General features: G+C 43.1%; 1 protein-coding gene across 1 annotated transcript in view; it reads right to left on the bottom strand.

Annotated features, from left to right (window-relative positions):
- The window catches only part of LOC144479272 (innate immunity activator protein-like), a 62,825-nt gene extending 45,438 nt beyond the window's left edge, over positions 1 to 17,387 (bottom strand). Inside the window, exons 1-2 of the mRNA XM_078197943.1 lie at positions 17,335 to 17,387; positions 5,282 to 5,404 (exon numbers count right to left, since the gene is read on the bottom strand). Of these exons, the coding sequence (XP_078054069.1) occupies positions 5,282 to 5,336 (55 nt within the window). The 5' untranslated portion in view covers positions 5,337 to 5,404; positions 17,335 to 17,387. The remainder of the gene's footprint in view (positions 1 to 5,281; positions 5,405 to 17,334) is intronic.
- Positions 17,388 to 17,672: the final 285 nt, after the last annotated feature.

Here is a 17,672-nt window from a genome sequence, read left to right as displayed (position 1 = left end):
CTATGATGGAGGGGCTATGTAGGGGTGGCTATACAGGCAGGAGTCTGTGCAGGGGAGGGTCGTGTGGAGGGCGTTGTGCAGGTGTGGGGGAACATGGCAGGGGTCAGCAGGTGGCCCCCATTGGGAGGGCCCCAAAGCCTCTCTGCTGGTGATCATTGTCGGGGAAAGGGTGGGGAAACATGCCACCAATCAGGGAGGGGATTCTGATGTGATTCGGGGGGTAGGAGGCGATCTCTCAGTGCCTTAATGGCACCCGAGCGCTTTGCAGCCAGGCCCACCGGCGTGTATAGGCCCAACCTCCCCACCCACCTCCCCCCGCCCCCCCCAACACCCCCCCTCCCCCCCCAGAACCAGCGCACAACTCACTGCTCTCCCAAAAAATGACTGAGTGTTGAACGATTGCAGTGTGGAACTGCACTTGACAGACTGGCGCAGGTCGCTCCGGTTTTCTCACTGTTATCTTTGGGGAAGTTCCACCCAGAATTTGTGATCAAACGTTAATGAGGCGTGGTCCTCGCAAAGGATCAGCAGCCATGCCAGGCACATCAGGCAACTGGCACAATCCCAGAGTTAAAAACCCTGCAAAGCCCAAGGCCATTAATTATGCTGCATAAATGTTTGTTCACAAGTGATTAATATTTTTCAGATGAAATTCTCTTTATCCCCATTTTGACTGATGTTATGATTTGAATTGGATCAACACCTCTGTTAAGATGACAGGCAGTAAAGCATTCTTACATTAAGCTGCTACTGTTAAATAAGAGGCAAACAAGTTAAGTGTAATTTCGAATTAAGGTCTGTGGCTCACAGTGAGAAAGTGATTATTATGCAACCTGAAATCCAGTTGGTGCAAATCATCACATATTTCCCCGGCTTCATCTACAAGTCACAGCATAGCATGGTGTTGAAGTAATCAAACCTCTGTCAGCCGAGGAAGTGAGAGTTTACGTGGCTTTTCAAATTACACATGATTGTTACAGCTAAAGACAGGTTGTGACTTGTTTTGACAAACATGTTAAATTGACTAGAGGTTTGCTGAATGACAAAAGGCTTGATTAATGAAAGATTGTGTGACATTTGAGCTGTGGAAATTAATATGTTACTGTGGTCCAAATTTCAGTTGTGCACCAGAATACATTGACTATATAGAACCTCATGACAATATAGAGCCTTAAATTTCAGAAATCAAATATACATGTTTTTACAAGCAGTGTGTAGTTCTTATTATTCTATCCATCTTGGTCAATGTTATTGTAACAAAACGCCTTCAAAGATTCAGCATCTACCGCAGCACAAGAATATCTTTAAGTTTATTTATTAGTGACACAACTTGGCTTACAATAACACTGCAATTAGGTTACTGTGAAAACCCCCCCCAGTCACCACACTGGCACCTGTTCGGGTACACTGAGGGAGCATGGCCAATGCACCTAACCAGCACGTCTTTTGGACTGTGGGAGGAAACTGGTGCACCGGGGAAAACCCACGCAGACAGGAGGAGAACATGTAAACTCCGCACAGACAGTGACCCAAGCTGGGGATCGAATCTGGGTCCCTGGTGCTGTGCGGCAGCAGTGCTAACCACTGTGCCACCGTGCTAAGATACATCGAAAATCTTAATCTGCAAGCTCTTCCATTATAGTTTCAGTTCTCTGGCCCAAGACAGGTCTGACTCACAACCTCCACCACACACAGAGCAGGGAGGCAGGTCTCAATTCCTCCCCAGCGGAATAGGGATCGAACCCTGTGCTGTTGACACCGAACTAATCTAATTTGCCCCCCGCCCCCCTGGCCCCAAGGAATCCTATATGCTGTGGCAACATGCACTTTTCCAAGCATGATATTGTCCAGAGCCATGAATAATGATAGCACAGGCTCCAATTTCATTTCTGTCATGTGGCTTACCAGGAATCTCTCTCTCTCTCGACTGCCTGCCATTGGCATACGTTAGAAGGATTTGCAGGTTAATGCTCAACTCAACCCATTTAGCCCTGCTATTTGGGCAGCGTTATTTAGGCAGCAAGCCCTGATGTGGGTCTTGAACTCAAGAGCTTCTGGCTCAGAGGCAGTGATGTTACCCACTGCGCCACAAGACCTCCCTGATAGTTTCCTATATCCACCTTTGCAATAGAAATTTTAAGGGAATGTCTGTGCAAACATCCCTCCTTGTACTTACCACCTCCCACCAGTGGCAGTGCAGTTTTGGCTCAATTTTACAGAGGAACTCCACTGTAGCTTCAACTTCCAATTTGCCATATGTTTTTCTAATTAACTATAAATATTAATATGAAATCAAAGTATAACCAAAATCCTTTCCAGCCGCCTGTCATATTTATTTAAAATTTCCTACTGAGCTAATAGCTGCCGCAGAGTCGCTTAAATAGATATGACAGAGGCATAGCTTGGAAGTATGTTTGATATGGTGCTGATATAATGTCATCAGCATATGGTTATCATAAGATGATAACTATTACCAAAGCATTCACCCACAGAAACACACTCCTACCTTATTCCCAAGAATAAGGGGCAGCACGGTGGCACAGTGGTTAGCACTGCTGCCTCACAGTGCCAGGACCCGGGTTCAATTCCCGGCTTGGGTGATTGTCTGTGTGGAGTTTGCAAGTTCTCCCTGTGTCTGCGTGGGTTTCCGCATTGCGCTCCGGTTTCCTCCCACACTCCAAAGATGTGCGGGTTAGGTTGATTGGCCATGCTAAATTGCTCCTTAGTCTCGGCTAACTTCACAGTGTACCTTGGAGTTTCTGAACTGGTCCCTAACAATTGCAGCAAAATGTCTTTTTTCAACAGAGCTGGAGGAGTGATTCAGAATATCACTAAATATGTCATCTTCAGTCCACACTAATGTAAGTGACTGCAGCTGCATATCCTTAGTACTCTCCAACCTACACTATTATCATGACATATGCGATAGAGACACAATCAAAACACTGTTGCGACTGTCCTTGATAGCGATTAATTGAGGTTTCACTTGCTCCAGTATATTTTAAAATATTCTTTGTTTCATTTTTTTCAACAAAAGAAACCCTTTGAAGAATTAACATCAATGCATCCAGTTTGGATGCAGTGCTAACCTAGAATAACATGTTCCACTGCAAACTATTATTGATAAGGGCATTGAAATTACACTGTGGCCTCCTAATGTATGAATGAACAGCCCTTTGTCTGAAATTCCTCTCTCTAGTGTTTGGCAGAGGATTATCTTTCTTCCTTTAAGGAGGTTGGGACCCACGGAAATAGTGGAGGGGGGAAATTAAGGCGACTGTGTTAAACAGTTGTTACCTCAGCTTTAACAATAATGATGTTAAACTGGATATAAAGCATGGCCATACATATAATGGTAAAACTGTTTGTGAACACTTTCTCATTGAGGAACATTTGCTTAATGAGTCTGTTTCCAATTCTCTTCCTGCATCATTGAGACTGTTTACTAGTGGAAATACTAGTTTTTGTATTCAATTCTATAATGCTTGCTTGAAAAGAATGATTGGTTGAAGATAAAACTTGCCTTCATCAGTTGTTTTAAAAGCTAAGGCCCTTCAACCGTACTCAGATAACAAGAGAACCATTTCTTAAAGTGTCTACAATATCATTGCACAAAGGCTAAAGCATCTATGAGCACAATAACATTTTAACTTCAAAGAACCAGAAGTCATAAAGTCTTAGTTTTGACTGTTCAACAATTCACTCCGACTGTCATAGTATTTTAATTGACATTTGCAAATGATCATAAAATCCAATGATTCCCATTTTTATATTTGTGTGAAAAATGCCAAAGCATGCAACTAAAACTTTACTAACCAGAGATACGAAAGGAATATTCAGCAACTCCGTAGATAAAGGACAAGTTGTATAATAGAAATTATATGCTCACTATTGAAAACAATTATTGCAATGCTACATTGATTTGATATGCATGCAGTTAGCACAGAAGCTGCTGTCATTAACAATTTATAATTCACATAATCCCAGTCAATCTATAGTAAACCATGTGTCGGAAATAAAATAGACATTAAATCTGAAGTTATCGCGGCACGATAGCACAGTGGTTAGCACTGCTGCTTCACAGCTCTAGGGTCCTGGGTTCGATTCCCGGCTCGGGTCACTGTCTGTGTGGAGTTTGCACATTCTCCTCGTGTCTGCGTGGGTTTCCTCCGGGTGCTCCGGTTTCCTCCCACAGTCCAAAGATGTGCGGGTTAGGTTGATTGGCCAGGTTAAAAAAAAAAATTGCCCCTTAGAGTCCTGGGATGTGTAGGTTAGAGGGATTAGCGGGTAAAATATGTGGGGGTAGGGCCTGGGTGGGATTGTGGTCGGTGCAGACTCGATGGGCCGAATGGCCTCCTTCTGCACTGTAGGGTTTCTATGAATTCTATGATTCTATCCTAAACTTAGAACCTGCAGCATTGTCTATAATCATGTGACTTAATGTATCAGCACAAATGGTTCCTACTTTGCAAATGATGTGGGACCTTATGTACGTTAGATTGTACTCACAGGTTAAAGTATCTATCCACTGCACTAGCTGAAATGGAAGAATATCAAAGCTGACCTGATCTCAAACAATTTTGGAATATCACCATTTTATCCTTGTTTGTTGATGGTAGCTACTAAGCAATAATAACGAAGAAAGATGAACCTCACACATCTTACAAAACCCACATCTTTATGGCTTTTGATTGCTACTGTTAAAGGCATTACAAAACTCAGGGTGTGATTTTACCTGCCATTCATGCCACGGTCCCGCTACAGCGAAGTCGGAGAATTTGACGGCCAGTCAAATCCTCTTTCACTGCAGCGGGATGGAAAAATCCCACCAGCATGAATGGTGGTGAGATTCCAACCATTAGTCTTTCAACTCTGTTATCCCACCAGGGATAAAAAGCAAGCAGAATCAGGGAGGCTAAAGCTTGCAGTGAATATCGACTTGAACGCTGCTTTCAAAATAGCTAAAAGTTGATTATAAAAATCCCAAACTGAAACTTACGGAGGAGAGTCAACTCAACCTGGTAGTTATGCAAAGAAAGAGAGACTGAGATAGACAAATAAAAAACCTTAGGATTGATTATGAACATTATTTTGGAATAACATTCAGTACTGACATACAGACCATTCTTCAAATGAGATGACTCTGGAAACATAAATGTCGGGGAAATTAAATAGAAATTGAACTTATAGGCTCAAGTTAGCATCAGCAACAATAAGGAAATGGATTGATTTGTTCAAGAGTAAATAATATTATAAAAAGAAACAGAAATAAAGAAGTTACCTGACTGGAGAATGACTCCACTGTCAGAATCACTGGCTTCATCTTTGCTTTCCATCTTGCGGAAGAATATATTGTCTATTCTTCCTTTGGCCCAGAAATAATTTATCCCAAGTAAATATTCACCTAAAAATTATACAATAAAATAAGTTGAAGGCACATTATTGTGTTTAAATTGTTTTGATATTAACACACAAAGATTGGGAGTTGAAAAAATATTTTTCAACATACTTTTTCATAGAATCATAGGAACCCTACAGTGCAGAAAGAGGCCATTTGGCCCATCAAGTCTGCACCGACCACAATCCCACTCAGGCCCTACCCCCATATCCCGACATATTTACCCACTAATCCCTCTAACCTACGCATCTCAGGACACTAAGGGGCAATTCTAGCATGGCCACTCAACCTAACCCGCACATCTTTGGACGGTGGGAGGAAACCGGAGCACCCGGAGGAAACCCACGCAGACACGAGGAGAATGTGCAAACTCCACACAGACAGTGACCCAAGCCAGGAATCGAACCCAGGTTCATGTTTTTAATTTGGTTTCTGCCCCATGTTGACCCAATTACTAACCTCAGTGGCTGCAAATTAACTTTTGTTCAAATATAAAATCAGAGGCCAGTATCTTACTTATCCCGGATGACTTTCATCCTGTGCCTACATGAGGGATTATCTCAATATCGAAAAAAAATGGCTGTGAAATTAAGCACACAAATGCAAAGTCCAAATTACGTACATTATGAGATATGGAAGTGATCCCAAATGTGCACCTGCACAATTGAGGGCATGTACACGGTTATCTTTGACTGTGCTTGGCAGTGCTTGGTAGAAAAGAAAACAGTGAACTTGGCATCAGTGTTTTCCTTATGTAACAGGCAGGTGCCAAATCCTGTTTGCAATAAAGCAGTCAACACATTTACAGGCTGTGTTTTACATTCATATACAGAATTAGCCAATTATAAAACAATTCTTCTTGATTTTAATAAATGCCAATCTTTGTTTTAATTAACTTCATCTCATCCTGTTGTTAACTAATTGCAGATGCACTTTGCAGTCATATCTGATTTGCTTCTACAATGTACTTCTGACTGTTACTGTTCTCCTAATATGTTTTCTCACTAATTCCTGTTCCTATCAAAATTCAGCAATGTGGAAATGTTTATTCTGAGAGAGAGATCCAGTGGTGGGTGTGCTGCCATTGAGCAAAGCCCCCATTATCCAAGTTTTATGAATGTGGATTTAAAACCAAAGTCTGAAAAATACCTTGCTAGTTGGAGAAATCAAGTTGTGGAGATGCCGGCGTTGGACTGGGGTGGGCATAGTAAGAAGTCTCACAACACCAGTCAAAGTCCAACAGGTTTATTTGGTATTACGCGCTTTTGGAGCGCTGCTCCTTCATCAGGTGAATGATCAGACTCACCTGATGAAGAAGCAGCACTCCGAAAGCTCGTAATACCAAATAAACATGTTGGACTTTAACCTGGTGTTGTGAGACTGGATGAATCAAGACTGACAAAAAGTAACCTCAGACATACAGAATTCATGATACCGCCGATAAAATAGATGCCTCACTCATGACTCCTGCTTTCAGCTGTGTGTAGATTCCCCTGTACAATTGAAATCACTGAAAACCACCAGACGATTAGACACAGTTACTCATGGAAACTGAAGAAATTCATTGCGTCACACAGAAAGTAAATTCTTGTAATGAATTGTAAAATTACAGTTCACTTGAAGGTTTGGATGATGTCCATAAACCAGGAGTTTGAAGTTAGAGGAGTTTGTGAGAACCTTTGAACTTAAAGATTAAAATACAGGGCGGAACTCTCCCAAAAAAATTCGAAGTGTTGAATTTGCGGGAAAACTGGAGTAATTCACTCTGTTTCTTTTCAGTGGGAGTTTCACACACTAGAATCTCACAAACTCTGTGCACTGCAGAGGCCACCATCGTGAATATCATTAGATTTCAGGAGGCAGGGCCTATTCCCACCCGTTAGGCTGAAACCAGCGGGCCTCTGCTCATGTGCAGCAGCCCCAAACTGTCAGCTTCCCGTTTGCTGGCCAGCTCGATCACTAGCCAGCCTGGGACCCCCAGGCTGCCCCCCAGCCCCCCCCACGGCCCGATCGCCCCCCCCCAATCAATCCCATCCCCCAGTCCCATACCGCCCCAATCTCCAGCCGCCCCTCCCCCCCCCCCGAAATGCTAATCCCCCTCACACCCCCGCAGGCATATGTACCCCCCGACCCTCTGGCAGACCACCCTGGCAGACACCCCCCTCCCAGCCCGCCCCGATCCCTCCTGCCCCAGTCGATCCCAATGCAGAGAGACAGCGGGACAACCCACCCCGCCAATCACCCCCTGCGCTCCGCCTCCATCAGGTCCCACCCCTTGGCACTGCCCAATACCAGGTGGGCAGTGCCAAGGTGCCCCCTAGGCATGGGCACTTTGCCACTTGGGCAGTGCTAGGGTGCCCATGCCCTGGGGACACCACCCCCCCCCCCAACTGCCAGACCTCCTGGGGCCCCCAATTACCCCCTCTTCACTCCAGTGGAGTCAGGCCACTAATTCCCCAAAAGTGGGGAGCTAGTGCAATCCTCGCTGGAGTGAAACACTCTGGCGGGGCGGGAGAGGTTAGAGGGCCTGGGAGAATTCAGTCCCAGGCCCGCTAATCTCATTTAAATTGCAGGAAATTATTATTTAAATAATTTGTGTCTCCCCGCCGATTTCCGGTGCGGTGACACAAGCGCGAATGCTTGCAGGAATTCTGCAAATCGGCCAATACGCGATTCTCCTGGCCCGCTGCGCTAAAAAATTAATGCCGTGGGATGGGAGAATCGCGGCCACGGTCTTTAACTCATTCACTTTTTTTTACATGAAATTCATTGTGAGTGATTTCTTCCTAACTATATTCAATTTTTCATTCCTAATCAACAAGACTGCTAATGTTGTGATGGGAGAAGGCAGCATTCTGGGGTTCCAGTAGTAGAATCCAACCTGAATGTAAATCAGATTGCTTGACAGGTATAACAACTGCTGATCATTTGCTCCCGGCTACCATTCGGCTAAGATCAAGCGTCAGATGAAGCCCAAGATGGAGTGCCATGTCTCATCTTATCAGTTTGGATCTTGTTGGTCTTGAAATAGAATAGAATCACAGAATATCCACAGGAGGCCATTCAGCACAGACAACAATACCACCCAGGCCCCATCCCTGCAACCCCATATATTTACCCTGCTGATCCCCCTGACACTAAGGGACAATGTAGCATGGCCAATCAACCTAACCCGCACATCTTTGGAGTGTGGGAGGAAACCGACGCACCCGGAGGAAGGCTACGCAGACACAAGGAGAACATACAAACATCACATAGTCACCCGAGGCCAGAACCGAACCCAGGTCTTCGGCGCGGTGAGGCAGCTGTGCCACCGTGCCGCCCAATTGGATTCAATTAGATTTTGAATTTGGTTTTTGGAGCAAGCAAGGAATGGATTTGGGTTTGCCTGTTCCACTCTGAGCATTGGCTTTGGAACTTTAAGGGCAGAGTAAAAATTAAAAAAAATAGACCTGCGCTATATCCGAGCTGTACAAAATTCTGGTCTGGCAGTTTTGAAATAACAGTAAGAAGTCTCACAACACCAGGTTAAAGTCCAATAGGTTTATTTGGTAGCACAAGCTTTCGGAGTGTCACTCATTCTTCACCTGAAGAAGGAGCGACACGCCGAAAGTTTGTGCTACCAAATAAACCTGTTGGACTTTAACCTGGTGTTGTGAGACTTCTTACTGTGCTTACCCCAGTCCAATGCCGGCATCTCCACATCAAGTCTTGAAATAACCCAGAGAGCAAACAATTCACCATTTTCTTGGAGTGAAGACCCTTCCAAACCTGACTCATCTGACTGATCAAATTCAGAATTCATGCAAATTCCTAATGATGTGGAGTTCACCCTTATGGCTCAAACTGCCAGTGTTTTTCCTGTTCTGATAAAAAGCAAACAAAAACCTACAGGTGTTAGAGGCGTGAAACAAAAGAAAACATCATCAGGACACTCCGCACCTGTGTAGATGCTGACTGATCCTCATGTTTGAAATTACGTCATGTGCTTAGTGCTGAGAATTAACAGCCTTGTGACACTTTGGAAGGCATAAGCCCAACCACAAAAAGAGATGGGAAATTGGTGGTGATGAAAGGACACTGCAACAAAGATTAGCAAGGGTTTAGTCTGTTCTGCTGGTTTCAAACACTTCAAAACAACCCCAGTGGCAGACTTCACAACACGTGAATCTTCAAGCAATCATTTCTTGAGAAGGTTTGCAGGAGATCTAGTTGAGGATTCTATTACAAGTTAAGGGTCATATAATTACTAGCTCACAATCCATTAATATACATTTGGATTCTCATACTGTTGCACCCCAAAATAAATACTTAGGTAAGTAATTAGCCATAGTCCATGAAGAACCGTAAGCATCTCTCCCCATTAGAGAGAGATAATTGGTTATGCTGCCACAGTTGAATAAATAACAGTGAATTATATTTGGTTTATTATTTGGGTACCTCGAATACTATTTCACACGATGACAGGCCTAAGAATGTGTAATGGCACGTGGAGTTTGAAGAAGCCCATAAGACTTGGCTTTCATGCTGCGCCTGCTGAATGTCTGCCAATTTTGCTATGAATGCCAAAATGTTGGCCAGGGGGAAATAACAGATTCTCATACAGTCAAGAGTCATAGAGCAATACAGCATGGCATGAGGCCCTTCAGCCCAACCAGTACATGCCAACCATGGTTCCCCCCCCAGCTAGTCCCAATTGCCTGTGTTTGGTCCATATCCCTCTAACCCTTTCCCATCCATGTACTTATCCAAATGCTTTTTAAATGTTGCTATTGTACCTGCCTCAACCACTTTCTCTGGCAGCTCATTCCATTTACGCACCACGCTCTGCGTGAAGAAGTTGCCTCTCAGGTCCCTCTTAGATCTTTCTCCTCTCACCTTAAACCTATGCCCTCTTGTTTCCAATTCCCCTTCCCTGGGAAAAAGACTATGTGCACTCATCCTATCTATGCACCTCATTCTCTTATGTTACTAGGAATAAAGTGCTAGCCTGGCCAACATCTCCCCATAATCCAGGCCCACTAGTCCTGGCAACATCCTCGTAAATCTTCTTTGAACTCTTTCCAGTTTATCAATGTCTTTTCTATAACAGGGTGACCAAAGCTGTGCACAATACTCCAAGTGCAGCTGCACCGACGACTTATACAACTGCAACATGATGTTCCAACCCTTATACTCAATGTCCTGACTGATAAAGGCCAGCGTCCATAATAAATCTGCCCTGATTCCATTCAGGCTGTGTTTGCTCCAGTTATTTTACTGGATTTGGTAATGCACAGCCAAATATTGATACCAGTGGAATCAATAGACCCATTGTTCGCAATTTGATGCTGTATTCCTCTACTGGGCGGCACAGTATGCCCAGGGGCCGGCATAGTGGCACAGTGGTTAGCACAGCTGCCTCACAGCGCCAGGGACCCATGTTCGATTCCCGGTTTGGGTCACTGACTGTGTGGAGTTTGCACGTTCCCCCCGTGTCTGCGTGGGTTTCCTCCGGGTGCTCCGGTTTCCTCCCACAGTCTGAAAGTCATGCTGGTTAGGTGCATTGACCCAAAAAGGCACCAGAGTGTGGCGACGAGGGGAATTTCACAGTAACTTCATTGCGTGTTAACGTTAGCCTTACTTGTGACTAATAAATGGTCAGTAAATAAACAATGGCACAATGGTTAGCACTGCTGCTTACCGTGCCAGGGACCCAGGTTCTGTCCTGTGTGGTGTTTTCAAGTGCACCCTGTGTCTGAGAGGGCTTCCTCGGGGTCCTCCAGTTTCCTCCCACAGTCTAAAGATGTTCAGGTTTGGTGGCCATGCTAAATTGTCTCTTAGCATCTCAAACTGTGTAGTTTAGGGGGATTAGCAGGATAAATACGTAGAGTTACGGGGATAGGGCATGGGTGCAATGCTCTGTCGGAGGGTTAGTGCAGACGCGATGGGCCGAATGGCCTCCTTCTGCACTATAGGGATTCTATAAGTTAAAATCACACTAAATTTATTTCCAAGTTCTGAGTCTAATTGCAGCATAAGAGCCAGGTGATAAGTTATTTGAAAGTACAAATGAGCAACGCAAATATAGTGACGATGTTCAATGTCCAAATGTCTATCGTAACCATAGAAACAGCAAATCAAAAATAAATAAGATTGTGGAAATGCACATCTATTAGGACTTCTACAATAATTATGTGATTTCTAAGGGTTTAAAAAGCATAATTCTTATATTTTTCCACAAGAAAGCTGTAGGATTGGATCTTCTCCATTAACTGGTAATGGGCTTTTTTTTGCTTATATGTTTCAAGCTTCCTGAAAATGAGGACACTCAGTATGGAAATCCCTGTCTGAATTCCTGTAAAATGATATTGACAGCAAACAAAAAAGACCTGGAATGCATCTGATGAGCATTTTCCTGGCACGATGATCAAGGAGTGGCATTTACAGGAACTGCAGAGCTAAGTTGAGTTACTCAATCTCCCAATCCAGAAACATAAGTACAAAGAAAAACCCAAAGAAAGAAATAATTACAACAGGGTGAAGATTGTAAAAATCTCTCAGACAACATTATTTTTAAATTCCCAAAGAATGGAGGTCTTTATCAATAAGTCAAACCTTGGTCTCTCTCCCTCCTCTTCTGGAACCTTCTCTTTTGAGAACCTATTCCAACATTCTAACTTCTCATTTAAAGTCCTTGTTTCCTCGGAATCTAGCCCCACCTCAGGTTCCTACCTGAAATATTCTCCATCTTTTTTTCCTTAGCATCTGCACTGATCAATTCCTTATCCTTGACATCACCCCACACAAAGCAAAGAGCGGGGGTAAATGGGTGTTTTCCTGGTTGGCGATCAGTGACTAGTGGTGTGCCTCAGGGATCAGTGTTGGGACTGCAATTGTTTACGATTTACATCGATGATTTGGAGTTGGGGACCAAATGTAGTGTGTCAAAATTCGCAGATGACACGAAGAAGAGTGGCAGAGCAAAGTGTGCAGAGGACGCTGAAAGTCTGTAAAGGGATATAGATAGTCTAAGTGAGTGGGCGAGGGTCCAGCAGATGGAGTCCAATGTTGGTAAATGTGAGATCATCCATTTTGGTAGGAATAACAGCAAAATGGACTATTGCTTAAATGGTAAAAAAAATTGCAGCATGCTGCTGTGCAAAGGGACCTGGGTGTTCTTGTACAAGAATCACAAAGAGTTGGTTTGCAGGTGCAGCAGGTAATTAAGAAGGCCAATGGAATTTTGTCCTTCATTGCTAGAGGGATGGAGTTTAAAAACAGCGAGGTTATGTTGCAGCTGTATAGGGTCCTGGTGAGGCCACACCTGGAGTACTGTGTACAATTTTGGTCTCCTTACTTGAGAATGGATATACTGGCACTGGAAGGGGTGCAGAGGAGATTCACAAAGTTGATTCTGGAGTTGAGGCTTATGAAGAGAGACTGAGTAGACTGGGGCTATACTCATTGGAATTCAGAAGAATGAGGGGAGATCTTATAGAAACATATAAGATTATGAAAGGAATAGATAAGATAGAAGCAGGGAAGTTGTTTCCACTGGCGGATGAAACTAGACTTGGGGGCATGGCCTCAAAATAAGGGGGAGCAGATTTAGGACTGAGTTGAGGAGGAACTTCTTCACAAAAAGGGTTGTAAATCTATGGAATTCCCTGCCCAGTGAAGCAGATGAGGCTACCTCATTGAATGTTTTTAAGGCAAAGATAGTTAAATTTTTGAACAGTAAAGGAATTAAGGGTTATGGTGAGTGGGCGGGTAAGTGGAGCTGAGTCCACAAAAAGATCAGCCATGATCTTATTGAATGGCAGAGCAGGCTCGAGGGGCCAGATGACCTACTCCTGCTCCTAGTTCTTATGTTCTTATATTCATAGCCTCTTACACTCCTCCTTGTTCCTGAATCCATCTAAAAAAAAACAAGTGTCCTAAGTTGCTTAAAACTAAACTTTCAGAATTATATCCTGAATTTTTGGTCCTCTATTCATCATGATAATCCTGCAGCCATCAAGTTGGTAAACAACTCTCATGTCTTCACCTATGTTCGCTCATCCCCAACAAAAACATGGTTCTCTCCAGTGCTGGTAATTCCCTTTAGTATTGTTCCAATCTTCAATCCTTCGAGTTCAAGAGGTACGAATATGGCTAAGCATTCTATCAGAAGACCTCGCTGGGCCATCACAAACACTACTGGAACTCAGTCTGCTCTCTTGTAACCATTCACTAATCCAGAATCATTCTGGAAAACAGAGATAAAACCTTCTCCACTAATAACATTTTTCATAAACCCTTCTCCTCTGTCCTTTTTAACCACAATGCCAAAAACCAACTACAGGGAGCCCATCAATTCCCTTGTCATCCACCTGGCTCTGCTCTCCCCACCCCTGCCCTCACTCTGAGCCCCTATCTTTCTCAACCTTCTCTTCTATCTCCATACCCTCTCCTCATCCATTTCAATCACCTTGATCCCATTCCTATTAAATTGCTGACCACCTAACTTCCATTCCTGATCTCCATGCTAGAAAATATAATAAATAGCTTCTTCTTCTTCTTAAATACTTGCCCTTCCATTTAAATCCCCCATCGTGACCTTGCCCTTGAAAGCTACATTCACACTTCAGATATTCCTTTGGACTCTGACTACGGTACATTATTTCCCCTTGCATTTCGCAACCTTGCTGCAGCTTTTGAAATGGTTGACCACGCTGTTTACCTTGAATGCCTCTCCTCCAACCCTCAGCTCGCTGGGACTGTCCTGACTTGACTCCATTCTTATTTATCCAGTGGCAGCTATACCATCTCCAGCAATGGCTTCTCTTCCTGTTCTACACCAACGAGTTCTCCAAAGAATTTATTCTCAGCATCTTCCTCTTTCTCATTTATATGCTACCCCTCATCGGCAGATTAGTGTCAGCTTCCTGCTATGTTAATGACACCCTGTTGACCACCCTACCTCTGCATTGCTCCTGTTGACAACCCATTGCCTCTGTGCTGGCAGACTGCTTAACTAGCATCCATTCTTGGGTGAGTTTCCATTTTTTTCCAGTGAAACATTCGGAAAAGAAAAAACTATTTTGTTTAAACCTTGACAACAGTTTCTGTGCCCTTGATTATGCGCTATCCTGGCATAGTCTCAAGCTCAATCAGAATGTTTGCAACCTCAGTGTCCTTTACTTGATCACAATCTCCTACAGTCTTCATCACAAAGATTGGGCACCAGTCGTATGCTGCAAAGTCAACCATGTCGCATCTTTAACATGTTAAAATGTCCCAAGCCTACCAGAGTCCATCCAAAACAATAATCTCAACCAATGTCATTCTCATCTCCAGGTTCAGCTATTTCAAAGCTCTCTTACGTAGACTTTGATGTGGGGATCATCCACCCGCCATAACCTTCCATTCATCCAAACGTCTGATGTACTAACTACATCATATCCCACTCACTCATCGCCTTTATCCTCACTGACTTATGGCACCTTGCCACCTCAAACTTAAATACTTTTCTGGTCTTAACCCTTCTCCATCCAACCGCTTCCAGACTTACATTTCTCACCCCCCAAATTTTGTGTTTGTATAATTCTGAATGTTATGTATGTTGGGGTGTAGCCCCTTTAAGGGAATGGGTCCATGTGACCCGAGGTGTGGGGTGAGCTGGCTGGGAACCTCCCTGAGGGGGTGGTTGTCATTTGTAGAGCGAGTAGACTGAATAAAGATCTATGTTCCCTGACGGCTGGCTGTGGAGTAGTTCTTGAGGGGACCCCTTGGTACTAAGGAATTTAACACTGAACTCTTGAACTTCCATGCTCTTTAAGCTATTCCATCTCCATTTCAGAGTTTCCCTGAAACCTTGATCTAGATTTTGGTAACCCACCCTAATTGTTCCTTCGTTGGCTTGAGTGTCCCATTCTCTGACTATGTGGGGATTGATGGAACATTTATATAAATATAAAGTTGCTGTTGTGAAGTTTTAACACAAATTGTACATTGGATATCATTTCAACAATGTCACAGTATCAAAGCACAATGGTTACTGATCCGCAGATGCTCCATCAGGACTCAGATATCATAGGTGGGACTCGTACATTTACAACCCTTCCTATTAATTCCCAAAGCTATCCTAAGATATCGTATAGCAAACCTCTGCCATGGAGACCCCCTCCCCCACCAGCGGCCACCAAAAAGAGCAAACAGATGTGATGATTTAACCTGTCTAATTTGCATCGAGGCCTTTGTTTGACATATGTCTGACACAAGATTGTCCCCTGCAAGTTTTCTGCTTTCAAGTGCTGTTACAGAAACAGCAAGAAGTAAATGATCACAAAGAATAATAGTGACAGGAAGTAATGATTCCATGGCTGTACCGTGCTGCTGTAGAAAGCAGGCAATCTCAACAGCAAGAAAGTCCTTTCCCACAAAAAAAAGTTTGCTCCCTGCCATCTCATGAATTTGGGAAGCTGACCCTTGCCGTGCCTGTAACAAATTCCTGCTGACAATTGGACTTTTATTATGTGACAGACACATATACTCATTCCATTATGCCAGTGGTAAGCACTTACAAATAATCAGTCGTAAAATATCTCAATGTCACCTATTGATTCCTGCTGTTTATTTTGTTAAGCAGTCTTTGTTAAAAATAGTAATCACCAGACATTAGCCACATTAATTAACAATGTCGTTTGGAAGGCTGTGAGTCCTGTTCTTGTGGCTTTCAATTTTCACTGTTGAGCTATGTCTCTTGCCTGACTTTTAAAAAATTCAATTAGCATTAGTAACAGGATACAATAGTGGACTATTACCTTTCAAATAGTTCTGTGTCAACTCCTAGCTATGTGGTCATCAGCGATTGCAACATGGACCAATCGCAAAGTATTCTTAAGTTTGATTGTATCACTATTTACTCATTCACTTGAATCATTGTTTAGTCAGATGTCTAGGCCTGATTTCACAATTTAGAGCAACTTATTAAGATGGTCATCCCCACATCATAATAATGGCGTCAAATTTTCCACTATCGCAGAAAATAGTACAAAACACAACTTAAAAAGAATGGAATTATCCTGGAGAAAGAAAACCTGCAATTTATCTATTTTTATACTGTCTCCAATTCAGAGAGATATTAATGTTGTATTACTTAAGGATATTTCTTTTCTGGCTTTTATCCTCTCTTTCCCTGAAGGCAGTGGCTCATGTTGGACTACAGCTCGATGGGCAATAGGGAGCATCAAGCACCAAGGCCAAAAGAGCATTGCCTTGTGCGAGTGCCTAGATGTTATGTGCTGTCAGGCAAAACTGTCTTGGAGCTTTCTCATTCAAGCAACAATTAAAACAGCATTTCAGCAAATGCAAATAATGAAGAAATTAAAATACAGGGACAAACCCAACAGCATAACTATATCAAAGTTCCAATGAAGGAATATCAATGTTTAAGATTTGTTCAGTTCTCTTAGATTAGAGTCATGAAAACAGATCTACCGAAAGCTCACGCGTTGTTCTGACAATGCTTATTGTTTTTGAGTAGTGATTCCCCTCCCATTTTTTTGTTTTTCCTTCACCTTCTCCTTCACATAGAATTCTATGATTCTAACTTGTGCCAATCTCCAGAACACAAAAACAATTCAAACATTCAAACGTTCCTCAGTTCATACAAAACCCCACACTTATCCTCAAATGTTGTCACTGCTTTGCCATAAAAAGAATTACTATAATTCCAGAACAATTTTGGGAATGTTTTTACACAGCTGTGATATACACTGGGACCACCACATCCTTGCAAACTGCCTGCACTTTAAAATGTCTAAAGTTATTTTATCAGCTTCACTTTGAAGCGGTGATGTGAACTGGTAGAGACATGGTAAAACTACACCTTAAAGGTGTGCCCGATCTGTGAAGCAAACAGTCTTTAAGAAGTCAGAGTGAATATGCGCTTGGAATTTAAATATCCTTACCCACTTATGTCAAACGTGCCTGTAACACAATTCTAAATCACCGTGAAAGAGCTTTCCAGCAGGCGAAATCCAGAAAGTTATGACAAAAAACTTCTGTTCAATCCCAGCAAAATAAACAGCTGAGTCGTCCCAATTCACTGTCTCCAGTGTGTGTACACTCCTGAAAATCACTAACCTGTTGCAACTTGAGTGTGAGGGAGGAGCAAAATGTAAAACCTTATCAGCACTAAATCGTCCAACTGAAACTGCAGGATTAAGCAAACACCAACAGTGGAGGCTTAGCGAAGAACCTCCTTCCACGACTTCTTTCATTAGCTGTATTGATGAGTGAAACTCAA

Source organism: Mustelus asterias, chromosome 25, assembly GCF_964213995.1.
Source record: "Mustelus asterias chromosome 25, sMusAst1.hap1.1, whole genome shotgun sequence".
In the NCBI taxonomy this organism is placed as follows: Eukaryota; Metazoa; Chordata; class Chondrichthyes; order Carcharhiniformes; family Triakidae; genus Mustelus; species Mustelus asterias.
Note: the sequence above shows the minus strand (reverse complement) of the source record. Positions and strands in the feature narration are given on the sequence as shown.